The sequence below is a fragment of the Bos taurus genome, chromosome 9 (genome assembly GCF_002263795.3).
Source record: "Bos taurus isolate L1 Dominette 01449 registration number 42190680 breed Hereford chromosome 9, ARS-UCD2.0, whole genome shotgun sequence".
In the NCBI taxonomy this organism is placed as follows: Eukaryota; Metazoa; Chordata; class Mammalia; order Artiodactyla; family Bovidae; genus Bos; species Bos taurus.
Genome location: NC_037336.1, coordinates 101948371 through 101963642, shown reverse-complemented (window position 1 = coordinate 101963642; position 15272 = coordinate 101948371). Strand labels below are relative to the sequence as shown.

The following is a 15272-nucleotide window of genomic DNA, read 5'->3' as shown; positions in this document are numbered from 1 at the left end:
CCCATCTGGGTGGTGGACCGCCTGCCCCCAGGACCAGCTCTGGGTGTGCGGGGAGAGGGGGGATGTGCGGGGCAGACTGGCAGAAGGAGACCCGAGGGAACTGGAGAAAGAGGGTCAGAGCACGGTGGACGACCTGCTGAGAACCACAGGCGCTCGCCCCGGGATCTTCAGGATAATAAAACACTCACAGGATAACAAAAGCCAACGTCTGGGAGCAAACAGCAAACAGGAGGAAAAGCCTGCTCGAGGAGGCTCACCTGGGTCATCCTTGGCTCGGTGGTCCTGGGGGGCGACCGCAAGAGCAGCTGGCGCTGGGGACCTCCTGCCGCTCCATTTCTGCAGACTTTAAGGTGATTGTTGGAGCACCTAGGGGCAAGGACGGGCACAGAGCCCGCAGGCCCGCTCAGCCACGCACCTCAGGGCCAGAAACAACGTCACAGAAAACCTCCTCTGCTGTCAGTGTTTTCAAACCGTCCGAGGTCTCCGCCAGCAGCCCTGAGCCCAGCGCTGCAAGGACCTTTTTTTTTTTTGGTCATATTTTTATTGTTGCTGCTGTTGTTACTGAAGTAGAGTTGGTGTGCAGTGTTGTGTTAATTTCAGGTGCACAGCAAAGTGATGTAGTTAAACATGTATATTCTTCTCCAGCCTCTTTTCACTTATAGGTTATTAGAAAACATTGGGCAGAGTCCCCTAGGCTATACAGCAGGTCCTTGCGTTACCGTTTCACCGCAGCAGTGTGTACATGTTACTCCTACTTTATCCCTCTGCGCCCGTTTCCTCTTTGGTAAGCATAGGTTTGTTTTCTATGTCTGTGGGTCTGTTTCTATTTTGAGTGTTTATATCATATTTTAGATTCTACGTATAAGTGATATCATGTGTATTTGTCTTCTTGCATCTGATTTTACTTAGTATGATACTCTCTGGTTATAGCCATGTTGCTGCAGGTGGCCTTACTTCACTTGTTCCACGGCTGAGCAATGCTCCGTTGTGTATCTGTGCCACATCTTTATCCTTCCTCGGTTGACAGAGACTTAGTTGGCTTCCGTGTCCCGGCTGTTGTAAACAGTGCTGCTATGAACACTGGGGTGCGTGTATCCTTTCAAATTACGACTTTCTGTGCATGTGCGCCCAGGAGTGGGAGTGCTGAGTCACGTGATGATTCTATTTCTAGGGGCTATTCTTTTAAAATGCATTCTATCGGGGAATAGTTGATTGGTAATGTTTCTCAAGGTCTGCTATACAGGAAGTTCAGTTCAGTTCAGTCGCTCAGTCGTGTCTGCCTCTGCGACCCCAAGGACTGCAGCACGCCAGGGCTCCCTGTCCATCACCAAAGCCCAGAGTTTACTCAAACTCACGTCCATCGAGTCAGTTATTCAAGGGGCTGTTTTTAGGTGCAGGAATATACAGAGCACAACAGAGAAAACGATAATCAACTCCATTCATTTACTTTTTTAGCATTAAAGTCAAATAATATTCATTAATATATGAAAATATAATTATTCTTAATAAATTTTGCCGGGAGCCGGCGAGAGACATTCCGCTCGTGACAAAGGTCATGAGGAAGGAGGCTCGGCATACGCAAAGGCGGGATGGAGCCTCGGGAGTCTCCCCGGATATTCTCGAGTACCTTCTCCCAAAAAACCAGAGTCTGCCTACCTTATTGCTTTGTGCTCTCACCTCTGACTTTACTGGGGGCTGTCCCCTACCACCATCTCGTTCTCTCTGTCAAAGAGTTAACTTACAGCTCCAATTAATAAAGTTCCTGGGCAATTAGGAGTGTTTAAATCCAAACCCCTCAGATGGCTCTCTAACTCGCCTGACAAGTTTACCCGGACTCCTGCAGCTATGCATACAATTGTTTACAGTCTCCCAGCCTCGAGAGGCACGGGAAGCTTAAGATATTCAAATAGCTTAGAGCTCTCAGAGAATTAGAAACTGTCAGAATAAGACTAGTAAAGGATTTCATTGATGAGTCAATGCTTGTTGCCAAGTTTTCACATCCCCTGAATTGTATCCTTGAATGTGTATTAATTAATAGTTGGTATGTAGAAAAAATAAGTAGTGGCCTTGGTGTTAGTAACTTTAGACCCTTAAGGTAATAAATTCTTTCCTTTGTTGTAAACCCATTACACATCCACCCTATAGGAATGCAATTTTATCTTTGGAAGATGGTGCCAAACCTTAAAATAATTACTCTTAGAGAAAATAAGTCTTTGTTGATAAGTCCTTGTCAAGAGTCATAAAATGTTAGTAGGCCTTCTGTCCAGAAGATGATGTAAATCACCTAAACCATTTGTATACGATAAATTTGCAGGAAAGAAACCCTGGTTTTTGATAAGAATCAAAGACTGCTGACTTTGCATCCCCTATTATCCTCTATGTGTAACTTAGGGTATAAAAACCCCTGTTGAAAATAAAGCTACAGGCCTTGCTCACCAACGCTTGGTCTCCGCATGTCATTCTTCCCTTTAACTTCCAGCTGAGTCTCCATCTGGAGCGCGGAACCCACCACGCTTACTAATTATGCCTGGGCTGCTAAGACCCACTCGAGAAGGTGTCTAGGGTGAGGCACCTTCCGCTATTCGAGAGGGCACCTGCGGCCTACGTAAGTGGTGCAAACTTCTTGTCTTGAAGTTTTATTGGTCTCCCGCGTAAACCAAGCTACTCAGCCTCTTTTCTCCACTGAATTTTCCTACTGAGCTATCCTCATTCTATTGTTCTCTATATCTCTAATTAGCATATAAATAGTTGCCTAGGCCGTCTCTCCTTCGAATACCCTGGATCAGCTGGGGCTGGTCCCCAGCAAAATTTAAACTATTTAGAATGATAAATGGAGTATCCTTTTTAGACATAGTGGAATTTCATCTAAATCTAGACTTTCAGTGTACAAATTAGCACTGCTCCCCAGTGTTACCTTTCCATCCTCAGACAGGGCTGGCTTTTCTTCAGAGGCTTGTTCCCTCCCAGGAGGCTTTGCATGTCTGTCTTGAAGACTTCTGGAAAGAGCTTTATCTCCATCTTCACATGGTATCAGTTTCCCTGAGTCAGTTTTCTCTGTCTCTCTGCTTATTGGCTGAAAACAAACATGGGAGTACTTTTGCATCAATGACAAACATTATCCAAAAATATCAGCAAATACCTCATCTTCCATCACAGAAGCTACTTTGTTATAGCCCTGTGTTCACGTGCTGCAAAGCAGAATTCTTGGTGTATCTCATCTCCCACGCGACAGCCCATGTTCACATGGAATTGAGGAAAGTTAGCATGGATTGTCTGAAAGAGGTTCGCTATCATGGCAAAACAAATTGCTCAAAACTGAATTTTAAAACATACAACAGACATTTTTTCTACCCTTTGCATTATTCAAAAATTGATAACCTTCAGTTCTGAGCACACCAATTCTTCACTTGCATGTGCATTGATTAAGGAATTATGTTGCACGCTCCTAATTAATTCAGTTCAATACAGAACATAAGAGAAAGCTTCGTCCCAAAGCAAACCAGCGACTCCACACAGCGCTGGAGCTTCAGACACTCCCCACCCCAACAACCCGAAAAAGATAGCTTTCCTACTTTTAATAAACACCTGGATTAGGAGATCCCAGACCCTCCTTCAAGGAATAAAATATTTTCTGCTCAGTAGAGGTATTGGGGCAGGAGGGCAGGACACGTGGTCATCCCCAGGAGTCTGGGGGCTTTTCAGCCCAAGTCACCCATTACCAGACGCTGGCCTCCAAGGATGAAGATGCCTCAGAGCTGAAGTAGCAAATATGCTGCTAGTAAGACTGCCTAAAGAGGGGCTGCCCTTAGCCAGGAAAATGCCTCTGGGATCAAATAACACCCCGCAGGAGGCCCCCAGACAGCAGCGTGGACTGCGCATGGAGAGAGTCCAGGGCACGAGCCGCGAGGAGACGCGATGGCTGCAGGTACACACGAGGACAAGCCAGACAGCGCCGCGGCTGTGGCTACCCGGGCCCCGGCCCGAGGCTGGATTAGTGGAGACAGCGCCGCGGCTGTGGCTACCCGGGCCCCAGCCCGAGGCTGGATTAGTGGAAATAAAGCAAGGACCCAGGTGTACGGCCCTCCTGCCCGTGCCCAGCTCCGTGCCAGGCCCTCTGCCCTCAAGGCCCCAGGGAGCCTGCAGCCTGCAGCAAGGGATTTCCTGCAGGGAGGCAGGGTCCCCCTGGGACGCTGTGGGGACACGTGGGCCTGGGTCCCCAGCCTCCGCTTCCTTTCACAGACGACAAACCCGGGAGTCAGCTGGTGGAAGTCACCTTTCCTGACGGCAGTCCTAGGAGCGCTGTGCTGTGACTTTGGCCAGCGTGTTTTGGCGTTATCCCTGTATCAGCTGGCAGAGGGGACATTTTCCCAAAAGTAGACTCTGACACCTAAGACAATTTATCACACAGAAAATTCAGGAAGCGTGGTCACATCTCCTGAGGTACAGTAACAGAGAGAAATGCACATTTAATCCATTCAACAGTAACTACAGTGTCCTGGGAAAAACAGGGACGCCAGGTTGGGGGCCCGGGGTGGGGTCCTCCCCTCGGTGTGTTGCAGGCTCTCCAGGAACACACGCCGCGCCCGAAACAAGGCGCCTCTGTGTGCCTTGTGGTGCTGTGTGTCATGGCTCACTGTTTGAAAATACCCTGAGATCCCCAGGCAACGAAACCAACACCTAATTTGTTTCCTTGCGCTGTGTGTCTTCAGCTGAGAAAGGATTCAAGAAGGAAGAAAACACGCCCCCGTTTCTAGCATCACTCACAGTTTATCTAAGATCTGAATTGGGAGACCCGTAGCCTCCCAGCTCTGAAGCAAGCGGCCCGATCCCGCAGGTGGGAGGAGGCGTTCTGAGTTACTCACCACTCAGCCCAGAGGCGGGCTGGGCGGGGAGGGGCGGGGGTGCAGGGGGGTGGGCGGAGGCTGGTCCAGTGTGCTCATGAGTGGTCACTGACCTTGTGATCTTCTGTCCCTGAAGTCGTGTCTGCACACAGATACACCTGTGTGCACCTAAGGTGTGCAATTCACATGTGTGTCTGTTCCCTTCAGGTCAGGTCAGGCCTGCTTTGGAGGGCAGGCCCGGACACTCTAAGTAACCCCATGACCCTGTGATGGGGACTGTGTACAGACCTAAGGGATGTTTGGAAGCCCGCCAAGCACAAGAGCTCAAAATCAGAGAGAGAGATGAGAGAGGGAGGCCCATCCGTCATATCAGAGATACCCTAAGTCCTTGGGCTTCCCTGGGGGCTCAGCTGGTAAAGAATCCACCTGCAATGTGGGAGACCTGGGTTTGATTCCTGGGTTGGGAAGATCCCCTGGAGAAGGGAAAGGCTGCCCACTCCAGTGTTCTGGCCTGGAGAATCCCATGGACTGTATAGTCCATGGGGTCACACAGAGTCGGACACGACTGAGTGGCTTTCATTTTTCAGTTTCAAGTCCTTGAACTACAGACTCAGAAGCTCACACAGTGAGTGCAGACAAGAAGTGTTAGCGCTTCCCTTGATCCGCTAGAGGAAACCCCCAGTTACATTTCGAGGGTGTTTGCGTGGTTTCCTGCTGACTCCTGCACACGCAGCTCGAATGGCCCAGTTCTTTAGATGCAAATGGGGGAACATGCCAACACAGCGACAGAGCCCCGGCCACCCCACCAACTCCGCAGCCTGCGCTCGGCCCGGCCACCCACACTTGGAAGCCGGGTGCTGTGTGCAGGGAAGCAGGGTGAGCTCTTTCCCAACTCTCCATTGAGTGGTCCCAGTGCTGGACAGAGCCCTGGGGCCCGTAGGCTGCTTCTGGGGTCAGCGAGCTGGTCCGAGTCTGGACTCTGGCTCCCAGCCACGTGACTAACGCTGGGGTTAGACGCACCCACCTCAGGGGTCGTGACAGGGGTCAATGGGGGCAGAAAGCAAGCACAGATCGCCCCCCATAAACCCGGGCAGCACCCAACGTGCTTTTGCTTGGTGTTAGCAGATGTCTTTGCAGACAGATGCACGGGGCCCCCATGAACGCCCTGGCCACTCCCGACTGTAACTGGTTGCTCGTGGTGTGTGGAGCTGACCAGAGGAGGCAAGCCCTCCCGCCTCCTGCACGGGAAGTGCCACGGTCACCCAGCGCCAAGCACGCGGCTCTGCGGGTGGTGCTCTGGGCTGGCAAACAGAGGCCCCGGTACCCGAGCCTCTGATCGTCTTCTCACGTGCACCGAGCCCGCCGCACTCCGCTTGGCCTCCAGGCGCCGCCGCTCCGAAGCCCTTAGCCCAGCCCGCAGCTCCAGGTTCTGCTTCACCAACGCATCCATCTGGGCCCGGAGCTCACGGTGGGTGGCCGCCCAGCGGGCCTCCTGCTTCCTGAACTCCTCTCGGAGCCCCGAGACCTCCTGCTGCAGCCGCTGCAACAGGAGAGAACAAGGACTGCTGTCAGGAGCTCGTGGCCGCTGGGCCGGACGCAGCCAGGAGACCTCCGCGCGTCTCCACCGAGTCACGTCCACGTGACACAAGCAGCTCAGGAGGCTGACCCTTCCTGCTAAACACCACTGGGGCAGAAGGAGGCTGAGAGGGCTCGGCTTCTTCCCCCTCAGCTTATCCTAAAGGATCAGGACAGCCTGGACTGAAGAACGTGAGCGTTGAAGGGATTCAGACCCAGACTGTGACCTCGGCTGCCCCCCTTCCTTTCTGTGTGACCTCAGGTAAGGCACTTAACCTCTCTGGGCCTCAGCTTCTGCTCCTCTAAGATGATGATACAAAGCGACCTCAGGCCATTGCTATGAGAGGGGAAACCTGTGCATAGAACACTCAGCGCGGAGAATGAAAAACGGGGAGTAGATGTCAGCTGTTGCTTTGCACTTCTTCACTCAGTTACGTCCAGCTTTCCATGTTAAAGTACAAAATAGGCTTCAAAATTAGAAATATAAGGGGCTTCCCTGGCAGGCTGGTGGTTACGAATCCACCTCGCAGTGCAGCGGCTGCTGGATCAATCCCTGGTCCAGGAAGACCCTACATGCCAGAGGGCAGCTAAGCACGCGCAGCACAACTACTGAGCCCGTGAGTCACAACTGCTGAGCCCACGCGCCACAGGCACCGAAGGCTGAGCACCCTGGGGCCTGTGCTCTGCGGCAAGGGAAGCCATCACCGTGAGAAGCCCGTGGACCACAACCAGAGAGGAGACCCTGCTCGTCACAGCTGGAGAAAGCCCGTGCACAGCAAGGAAGACCCAGCACAGCCAAAAATAAGAACAGACAAGGAAAGAAGTAAATGTACTTTTTAAAAAGTGGGTGGATTCCAGCTTTGCGCAGTGGCAGTATCGTAGCCAATGAGGTTTATCTGAGGCGCGATTATTGCTAATTGAAAAAAAATAAAAATAAAATAAAAATAAAAAGTGGGTGGAAATCATCTTTTTACGAAAGAAATATAAGCTGTTGGGTACAACAAAGGAAATGTTGTTTGTATATCAGAATAAAAGCTGTTTTCAGAAAAGAAGGTATTAATTTGTCTACGTTAGAAACAGTTTAGTAGAGAGACTTAGAGTAGGGAAAAATAAGTTTAAAAAACTCTAGAACTTGAGGAAGATATTTTCCTTTTATAGAGATTACCTCCAAAAAGTAATTAACATCACATTTGCAAATTAACTATTAAAAGGAAAAATAACACAATTTGAGAGAAAATTAGTAATTATATTATTCTCTCATTTTCTTCTAGAAACAGTGGGAAAGTCATTGCATTTCCATAGTGAATTAAATTCATATTCTTCTTCTCCTCACCTGTAGGAATTATTCTAAAAACACCAAGTTCGTGAAGGCTGATGCCGCAGAGCTTCTGGGCAGAGGGGTGGGCTGACGAGGCCCCAGAAGCCTGGGCATGGTTCCCTGTCCTCCAGACCCCAGTTACTTTCCCCACACAGAACCTGCGGGTCACGAAGGGAGGGCAGGGAGCAGGGGCATTCCAGAGCTGGGTGCCCAGGACACAGTCGGGCAACGACTGGCAAGAGTGGGTCAACACCAGGAGCTGAGAAACCCAGGCCTGCACCCACTGGACCTTAACCCCCAGGGCTGCACTGCCCCTAAGCCTGCTGTCTCCAGCCCTGCACCCCCAGCCCTGCACCCCCTGGATGGACCTTCATCCCCAGGCCTGCACCCCATGGACCTTCCCCCCCAGGCCTGCACCCCCAGGCCTGTGCCCCACTCACCAGCATGGCCTCAGCCCCACCATCCTCTGGAGAGCGCCCGGCCACTGTCTCAGGCTGGGGCCCGGCCCCGCCGTCTTCTGGGCAGCCAGGCTCCGTCTCCGCCAGCTCCTCGGCCCCCAGGTGAGCCCTCAGCATTCTGAGGAGGGAGCAGAAGGTTGGTGGGCAGGGAGGGGGTGCAGGCTGCCTCCCACTGCAGCATGGGACCCCCACCTCACAACAGCCCAGCTCGGCCTGTGTGGTGCCTACAAAGCTGACTCATGGACCGGCCATGGTGGTGTCTGCCAAGCTCTCATGGAGGACCGAGAGGCCACACACAGGCGCTCCTTGGCGGTGGAGCGCAGACACTTTAACTCACAGACCATCGAGCCATGCAGACTGGACTCTGGCTGGCCCCGCAACCAAGGTTGTGCTCAGGAGGGTCTCCGTGGGAAACTGAGGACCCCACTCTGCCCGCAGCATGAGGGGCGCTGCCCAGACTGCTAGAATGGACCCTCTGCCTGCCGTGCTGAAGGGGTGGCTTCTCTAACACCCCCAGCGGGCCACGTTTGGGCCACCGGGGACAAGGGACACCACCCTGGAGCAGGGATGCTGGCCCTGCCCCCGGGCGCCTCAGGCAGGGGACGAGTAGGCAGGTTTCCTGCCTTCAGGCTGTGGGCTTTCGGCCGTGGAGACTCCTGCGGCTCGCAGCCAGGCTGCGTGCAGACACGAGGAGGAACCGGGCTAGAGGGGCCGGCATGTCCACCACCGCCGCACCTCACAGCAGCAGAAAACAGAGCCAAACCCAAGAAACCAAGTTCCTGCAAACACAGGGCATCCTCTGAAATCACTCTCAGCAGACGGTCTTTCCTTTATGTTTTAAGGAAACCCGGGCCTTTATCAAAATGGATTAAGGCTGACTCAGAGTAACAGGCGAGTGTGGCATTGAGCACAGAATGAAGCAGGGCGAAGGCTAACAGAGTTTCGTCAAGCAAACACACCGGTCATAGCAAATATGTTCTTCCGACAAGGCAAAGACTACTCTACTCACAGACATTACCAGGTGGTCAAAACCCAAATCAGATTGATTATGTTCTTGCAGCTGAAGATGGAGAAGCTCTACACAGTCAGAGAAAACAAGACCAAGGGCTGACTGTGGCTCAGATCATGAGCCCCTTATTACAAAATTCAGACTTAAGTTGAAGAAAGTAGGGAAAGCCACTAGGCCACTCACTTCAGTTCAGTTCAGTCGCTCAGTCGTGTCCGACTCTTTGCGACCCCATGAATTGCAGCACGCCATGCCTCCCTGTCCATCACCAACTCCCGGAGTTTACCCAGACTCACGTCCATGCAGTCAGTGATGCCATCCAGCCATCTCATCCTCTGTCATCCCCTTCTCCTCTTGCCTCCAATCCCTCCCAGCATCAGAGTCTTTTCCAATGAGTCAACTCTTCGCATGAGATGGCCAAAGTACTGGAGTTTCAGCTTTAGCATCATTCCTTCCAAAGAACACCCAGGGCTGATCTCCTTCAGAATGGACTGGCTGGAGCTCCTTGCAGTCCAAGGGACTCTCAAGAATCTTCTCCAACACCACAGTTCAAAAGCATCAATTCTTCGGCGCTCAGTTTTCTTCACAGCCCAACTCTCACATCCATACATGACCACAGGAAAAACCATAGCCTTGACTAGACGAACCTTTGTTGGCAAAGTAATGTCTCTGCTTTTGAATATGCTATCTAGGTTGGTCATAACTCTCCTTCCAAGGAGTAAGCGTCTTTTAATTTTACGGCTACAGTCACCATCTGTAGTGATTTTGGAGCCCAGAAAAATAAAGTCTGACACTGTTTCCTCTGTTTCCCCATCTATTTCCCATGAAGTGATGGGACCGGATGCCATGATCTTAGTTTTTTGAATGTTGAGCTTTAAGCCAACTTTTCACTCTCCTCTTTCACTTTCATCAAGAGGCTTTTTAGTTCCTCTTCACTTTCTGCCATAAGAGTGGTGTCATCTGAATATCTGAGCTTATTGATATTTCTCCCAGCAATCTTGATTCCAGCTTGTGCTTCTTCCAGTCCAGTGTTTCTCATGATGTACTCTGCACAGAAGTTAAATAAGGAGGGTGACAATATACAGCCTTGACGTACTCCTTTTCCTATTTGGAACCAGTCTGTTGTTCCATGTCCAGTTCTAACTGTTGCTTCCTGACCTGCATACAGATTTCTCAAGAGGCAGGTCAGGTGGTCTGGTATTCCCATCTCTTTCAGAATTTTCCAGTTTATTGTGATCCACACAGTCAAAGGCTTTGGCATAGTCAATAAAACAGAAATAGATGTTTTTCTGGAACTCTCTTGCTTTTTCCATGATCCAGTGAATGTTGGCAATTTGATCTCTGGTTCCTCTGCCTTTTCTAAAACTAGCTTGAACGTCATGGCCTAAATCAAATCCTTTTTGATTATACACTGGAGATGACAAATAGAGTCAAGGGATTAGATCTGATAGACAGAGTGCCTGAAGAACTATGGATAGAGCTGACTGCCTAAGAGTTGATGCTTTTGAACTGTGGTGTTGGAGAAGACTCTTGAGAGTCCCTTGGACTGCAAGGAGCTCCAGCCAGTCCATTCTGAAGGAGATCAGCCCTGGGTGTTCTTTGGAAGGAATGATGCTAAAGCTGAAACTCCAGTACTTGGCCACCTCATGTGAAGAGTTGACTCATTGGAAAAGACTCTGATGCTGGGAGGGATTGGGGGCAGGAGGAGAAGGGGACGACAGAGGACAAGATGGCTGGATGGCATCAGTGACTTGATGGACGTGAGTCTGGGTGAACTCCGGGAGTTGGTGATGGACAGGGAGGCCTGGTGTGCTGCGATTCATGGGGTCGCACAGAGTCGGATGGACAGGGAGGCCTGGCGTGCTGCGATTCATGGGGTCGCAAAGAGTCGGACACGACTGAGGGACTGAACTGAACTGAACAGGAGGAGGTGACCAAAACCATCCCAAAGAAAAAGAAATGCAAGAAGGCAAAGTGGTGGTCTGAGGAGGCCTTACAAACAGCTGAGAAAAAAAGAGAAGTGAAAGGCAAAGGAGGAAGGGAAAGATAGACCCAACTGAGTGCAGAGTTCCAGAGAACAGCAAGGAGAGATAAGAAAGCATTCTCAAGTGAATAGTGTGATGAAATAGAGGAAAATAACAGAATGGGAAAGACTAGAGATTTCTTCAAGAAAATCGGAGATTTCAAGGGAACGTTTTCGGCAAGTACAGCCAGAACGTTTCCGGCACAATAAAGGACAGAAACCACAAGAACCTAACAGAAGCAGGAGATATTAAGATGAGACGGCAAGAATACACAGAACTTTACGTAAAAGGTCATAATGACCTGGACAATCACAATGGCCATGATGGTGTGGTCACTCACCTAAAGTTAAACATCCTGGAATGTGAAGGCAAGTGGGCCTTAGGAAGCATTACTACAAACGAAGCTAGAAGAGGTGATAGAATTCCAACTGAGCTATTTCCAAATGTGATGTGATGCTGTGATAAAATGTGATGCTGTTCAAGTGCTGCACTCAATATGCCAGCAAATTTGGAAAACTCAGCCGTGGCCACAGGAAAAGGTCAGTTTTCATTCCAATCCTAAAGAAAAGCAATGCCAAAGAATGCTCAAACTACCACACAATTGTGCTCATTTAACATGCTAGCAGGGAAATGTTCAAAATCCTTCAAGCAAGGCTTCAACAGTACATGAACTGAGAACTTCCAGATGTTCAAGCTGGTTTTAGAAAAGGCGGAGGAACCGGAGATCAAATTGCCAACATTCGTTGGGTCATGAAGAAAGCAAGAGAGTTCCAGAAAAACATCTATTTCTGCTTCATTAACCATTCTAAAGCCTTTGACTGTGTGGATATCAACAAACTGGAAAATTCTTAAAGGGATAAAAATACCAGACTACGTTACCTGTCTCCTAAGAAATCTGTGTGCAGGTCAAGAAGCAACAGTTAGAACCAGACATGGAACAACTTACATGATTCAAAATTGGGAACAAAGTACGTCAAGGCTGTATATTGTCACCCTGCTTATTTAACTTCTATGCAGAGTATATCATGTGAAATGCCGGGCTAGATGAAGCACAAGCTGGAATCAAGATTTCCAGGAAAAATATCAATAACCTCAGATATGTAGATGATAACACCCTTATGGCAGAAAGTGAAGAGGAACCAAACAGCCTCTTGATGAAGATGAAAGAGGAGAATGAAAAGCTAGCTCAAAACTCAACATTTAAAAAATAAGATCATGGCATCTAATCCCATCACCTCATGGCAAATAGATGGGGAAACAATGGAAACAGTGACAGACTTTATTTTCTTGGATTCCAAAATCACTGCTGATGGTGACTGAAGCCATGAAATTAAAAGATGCTTGCTCCTTGAAAGAAAAGCTATGACCAACCTAGACAGTATATTAAAAAGCAGAGATATTACTTTGCCAGCAAAGCTATGGTTTTTCCAGTAGTCATGTATGGATGTGAGAATTAGACCATAAAGAAAGCTGAGCAGCGAAGAAATGATGCTTTTGAACTGTGGTGTTGGAGAAGATTCTTGAGAGTCCCTTGGGCTGCAAGGAAATCAAACCAGTCAATTGTAAAGGAAATCAGTCCTGAATATGCATTGGACGGACTGATGATGAAGCTGAAACCCAAATATTTTGGCCACCTGATTCGAAGAGCCAACTTATGGGAAAAGACCCTGATGCTGGGAAAGATTGAGGGCAGGAGGAAAGGGGGGCATCAGAGGATGAGATGATTGGATGGCATCACTGACTCAATGGACATGAGTTTGACCAAGCTCCAGGAGATACCAAAGGAGGGAAGCCTAGTGTGCTGCAGTCCATGAGGTCACAAGAGTGTACATGACTTAGCGACTGAACGACAGCAACAGAGCACATCAGCGATTGTCCCCGGGCCAAGGACTTGGGGGAGGGGGCAGGCTTACAAGGACAGCTGAAACGATGACACCTACGGCTGTGTGCAAACGAACGCATTTATTCATAAACTTCAAACTATATTCAACATGGAATGAACAATTTAACCACAGTGACAGATAAGTAAGAAGTTAAAAGCGTTTGTTTTGTGAAGAAAAATAATCAAAAGTGCCAACAGCAAAGACTAATGAACAGACTAATAATTCCATCATCCCATCCCCAGTCAGGTTTTACTAAAGTTTCACTCAGAAGTTGGCTTGAGTTTTTGTGACTCTAAAAAGATACTTCTTTCCTATTTCTCTGACAGGATGAATATCAACTCCAAAGGCAGTCTTGGGGACACCCCCGCCCTCGGCCAACCCAGCAAGAGCTTCCGCCTCACCTAGTCCAGGGCGGTCATGGGGCGGGGTCCTGGAGCCCCCCTGACCCCTCCACCGCTTCTCAGAGAACAGCGGTGGATTCTAAACTGCCTCCCCGCCTTAAAGGGGCACACGCGTACCACACTTCCCAATACTCTGGCTAGCTTTATGATTTCATGAAGTTAAAAGACAATTAAATGTTCACAAACGCGGTTTGGGTACAGTCAGTTCAAAGTCAGTGCAGTAGGTTACCCGCACAGGGATCTGACGATGGCAGGACTCCACCTCCCAGCTGACTGCCCGCCATGTGTTTAACATCGAGCTTTCTGTGTGCAGCACAGAGCAAGGCCTCGTTTCTCTCAGCCCGTGTCCTCGAGGACGCAAAGCTGCCCTTTGATCTGCTGTTTGCTAGAAGGACAGCAGGGTCCCTGCAGACGCAGAGGGAGCGTGGCTGTGTGAGTCTGCAGCTGGGGAAATAAATCAGATGACACCCCTGGAGGTGGGGGAAGGGGCCAACCCCAGGCCTGCAGACCCTGGACGGCAGGAGAGCAGGGCTTCCTGGCGAAGCCGCAGGACTAGAGGACCCAGACACAGGCCCTGGGGCACCACATGTCAGGGAAAGCATGCTCTCAACCGTGCTGGCTGTTGCTGGGAGTTCTAGGAAAGTGCTGGAAGAAAAAGGCATTTCTGGTCTCTTAGCTCTATGAAGGCATGATCCTGTGATTCAGTAGAAAGACTATTTGTGACTAATGCTGCCCACTGAGAAAACAGTTTGAAAGTACATTCCTAAAGGTGTCTAGTTAGAGAATCCTCTTAACAAGAACAGTTTGACCAGATTGTAATATTCTTCAAATACACCGGGGAGAATGTCTAGTTAACCGTGACCAAGGTGTCTGAATTTGGAGTATGACTTCAAATATGCTCCTGGCTCTGGGATCTCACTGAACATGCCAGGTTGAGGAGCCCAGTTGGTGCTGAGTGGGGTCCTCTGTGAACACCAGCTCCTCTTCTCTCGGTCACAAGATTTCAGCACATGGGGCAGACTCCATCTCTCCATGCCCCCGTCTGCCTTCTGAGAGTCAGGTCAGAGGGTCCCTTTTCCCCGAGGTCCCCCAGCCTGCAGAAGTTAGACGTAAATGTGGTTTCAGTTTTTGTTCAATGTCGATAAATGAAGAAGACTACTTGGTAAAGTGTGATTCTTTCAACGTTTCCCGCACCCCAGAGCCCTGTGGGAAGCTGCCACCCACGGGGGGCTGCCCGAGCAGGGTCACAGCTGGGGGAGCAGCCAGCTCGTTGCAACCACAAGCCTGAGAAACAGGAAAGGGCGGGCCTGTCCCTGAAACTCATGCTTTGGTGGCCTGAGTGCAGGTTCCCAGAGCTGCGTGGAGCCAGACTGGAAGGTTCGTCCCGGGTCACTGACGGAGTGGTGGGGCGGTGCTTCCGCCGGGTTGCGGCTCGGTCCCGCGGGGTGGCGCGTAGGGTCAGGGGTCCTGCAGGGTCCCACGGTAGGAGAATCCACTCCCAGTGTCTCCTTGGCGAGCCCCCCAAAGTGTTTCTTCCCCCAATTCCTGGCCTAATAGATCTATAAAGAAAACCAAAGAAATGCACAGTCTTCTGTGTCAACTCTACATCTATTTACTAAGAACAACAAAAATTGAAATCAAACCCATGCAAAGCCCTCCTATACCCTGGACACAAGTTCTGTCTCTTAGAACCTTTTGTAAAGTCATAGCTAGTGGCATAGATAAAGGCTCAGCTACAGGATATCCCCTACCTTGTCTGTTGGAGA

The 15272-nt window shown here is 50.0% G+C and overlaps 1 protein-coding gene and 1 pseudogene across 2 annotated transcripts in view; one reads left to right on the top strand and one right to left on the bottom strand.

Moving 5' to 3' along the window:
* LOC101904883 (T-complex protein 10A homolog 2) overlaps positions 1–15072 on the bottom strand; it is a 29331-nt gene extending 14259 nt beyond the window's left edge. The window contains exons 1-6 of one of the 2 annotated variants that reach the window (XM_059889988.1): positions 13507–15072; positions 8175–8310; positions 6166–6381; positions 4274–4387; positions 2915–3073; positions 264–366 (exon numbers count right to left, since the gene is read on the bottom strand). In XM_059889988.1, coding sequence (XP_059745971.1) covers positions 346–366; positions 2915–3073; positions 4274–4387; positions 6166–6381; positions 8175–8309 — 645 coding nt within the window. In that variant the 5' untranslated portion in view covers position 8310; positions 13507–15072 and the 3' untranslated portion in view covers positions 264–345. Of the gene's footprint in view, positions 1–257; positions 367–2914; positions 3074–4273; positions 4875–6165; positions 6382–8174; positions 8311–13506 lie in introns of those variants that run through there. The other variant, XM_059889987.1, reaches the window with a different exon arrangement.
* On the top strand, positions 7273–7355 carry LOC112448176 (uncharacterized; annotated as a pseudogene).
* Positions 15073–15272: the final 200 nt, after the last annotated feature.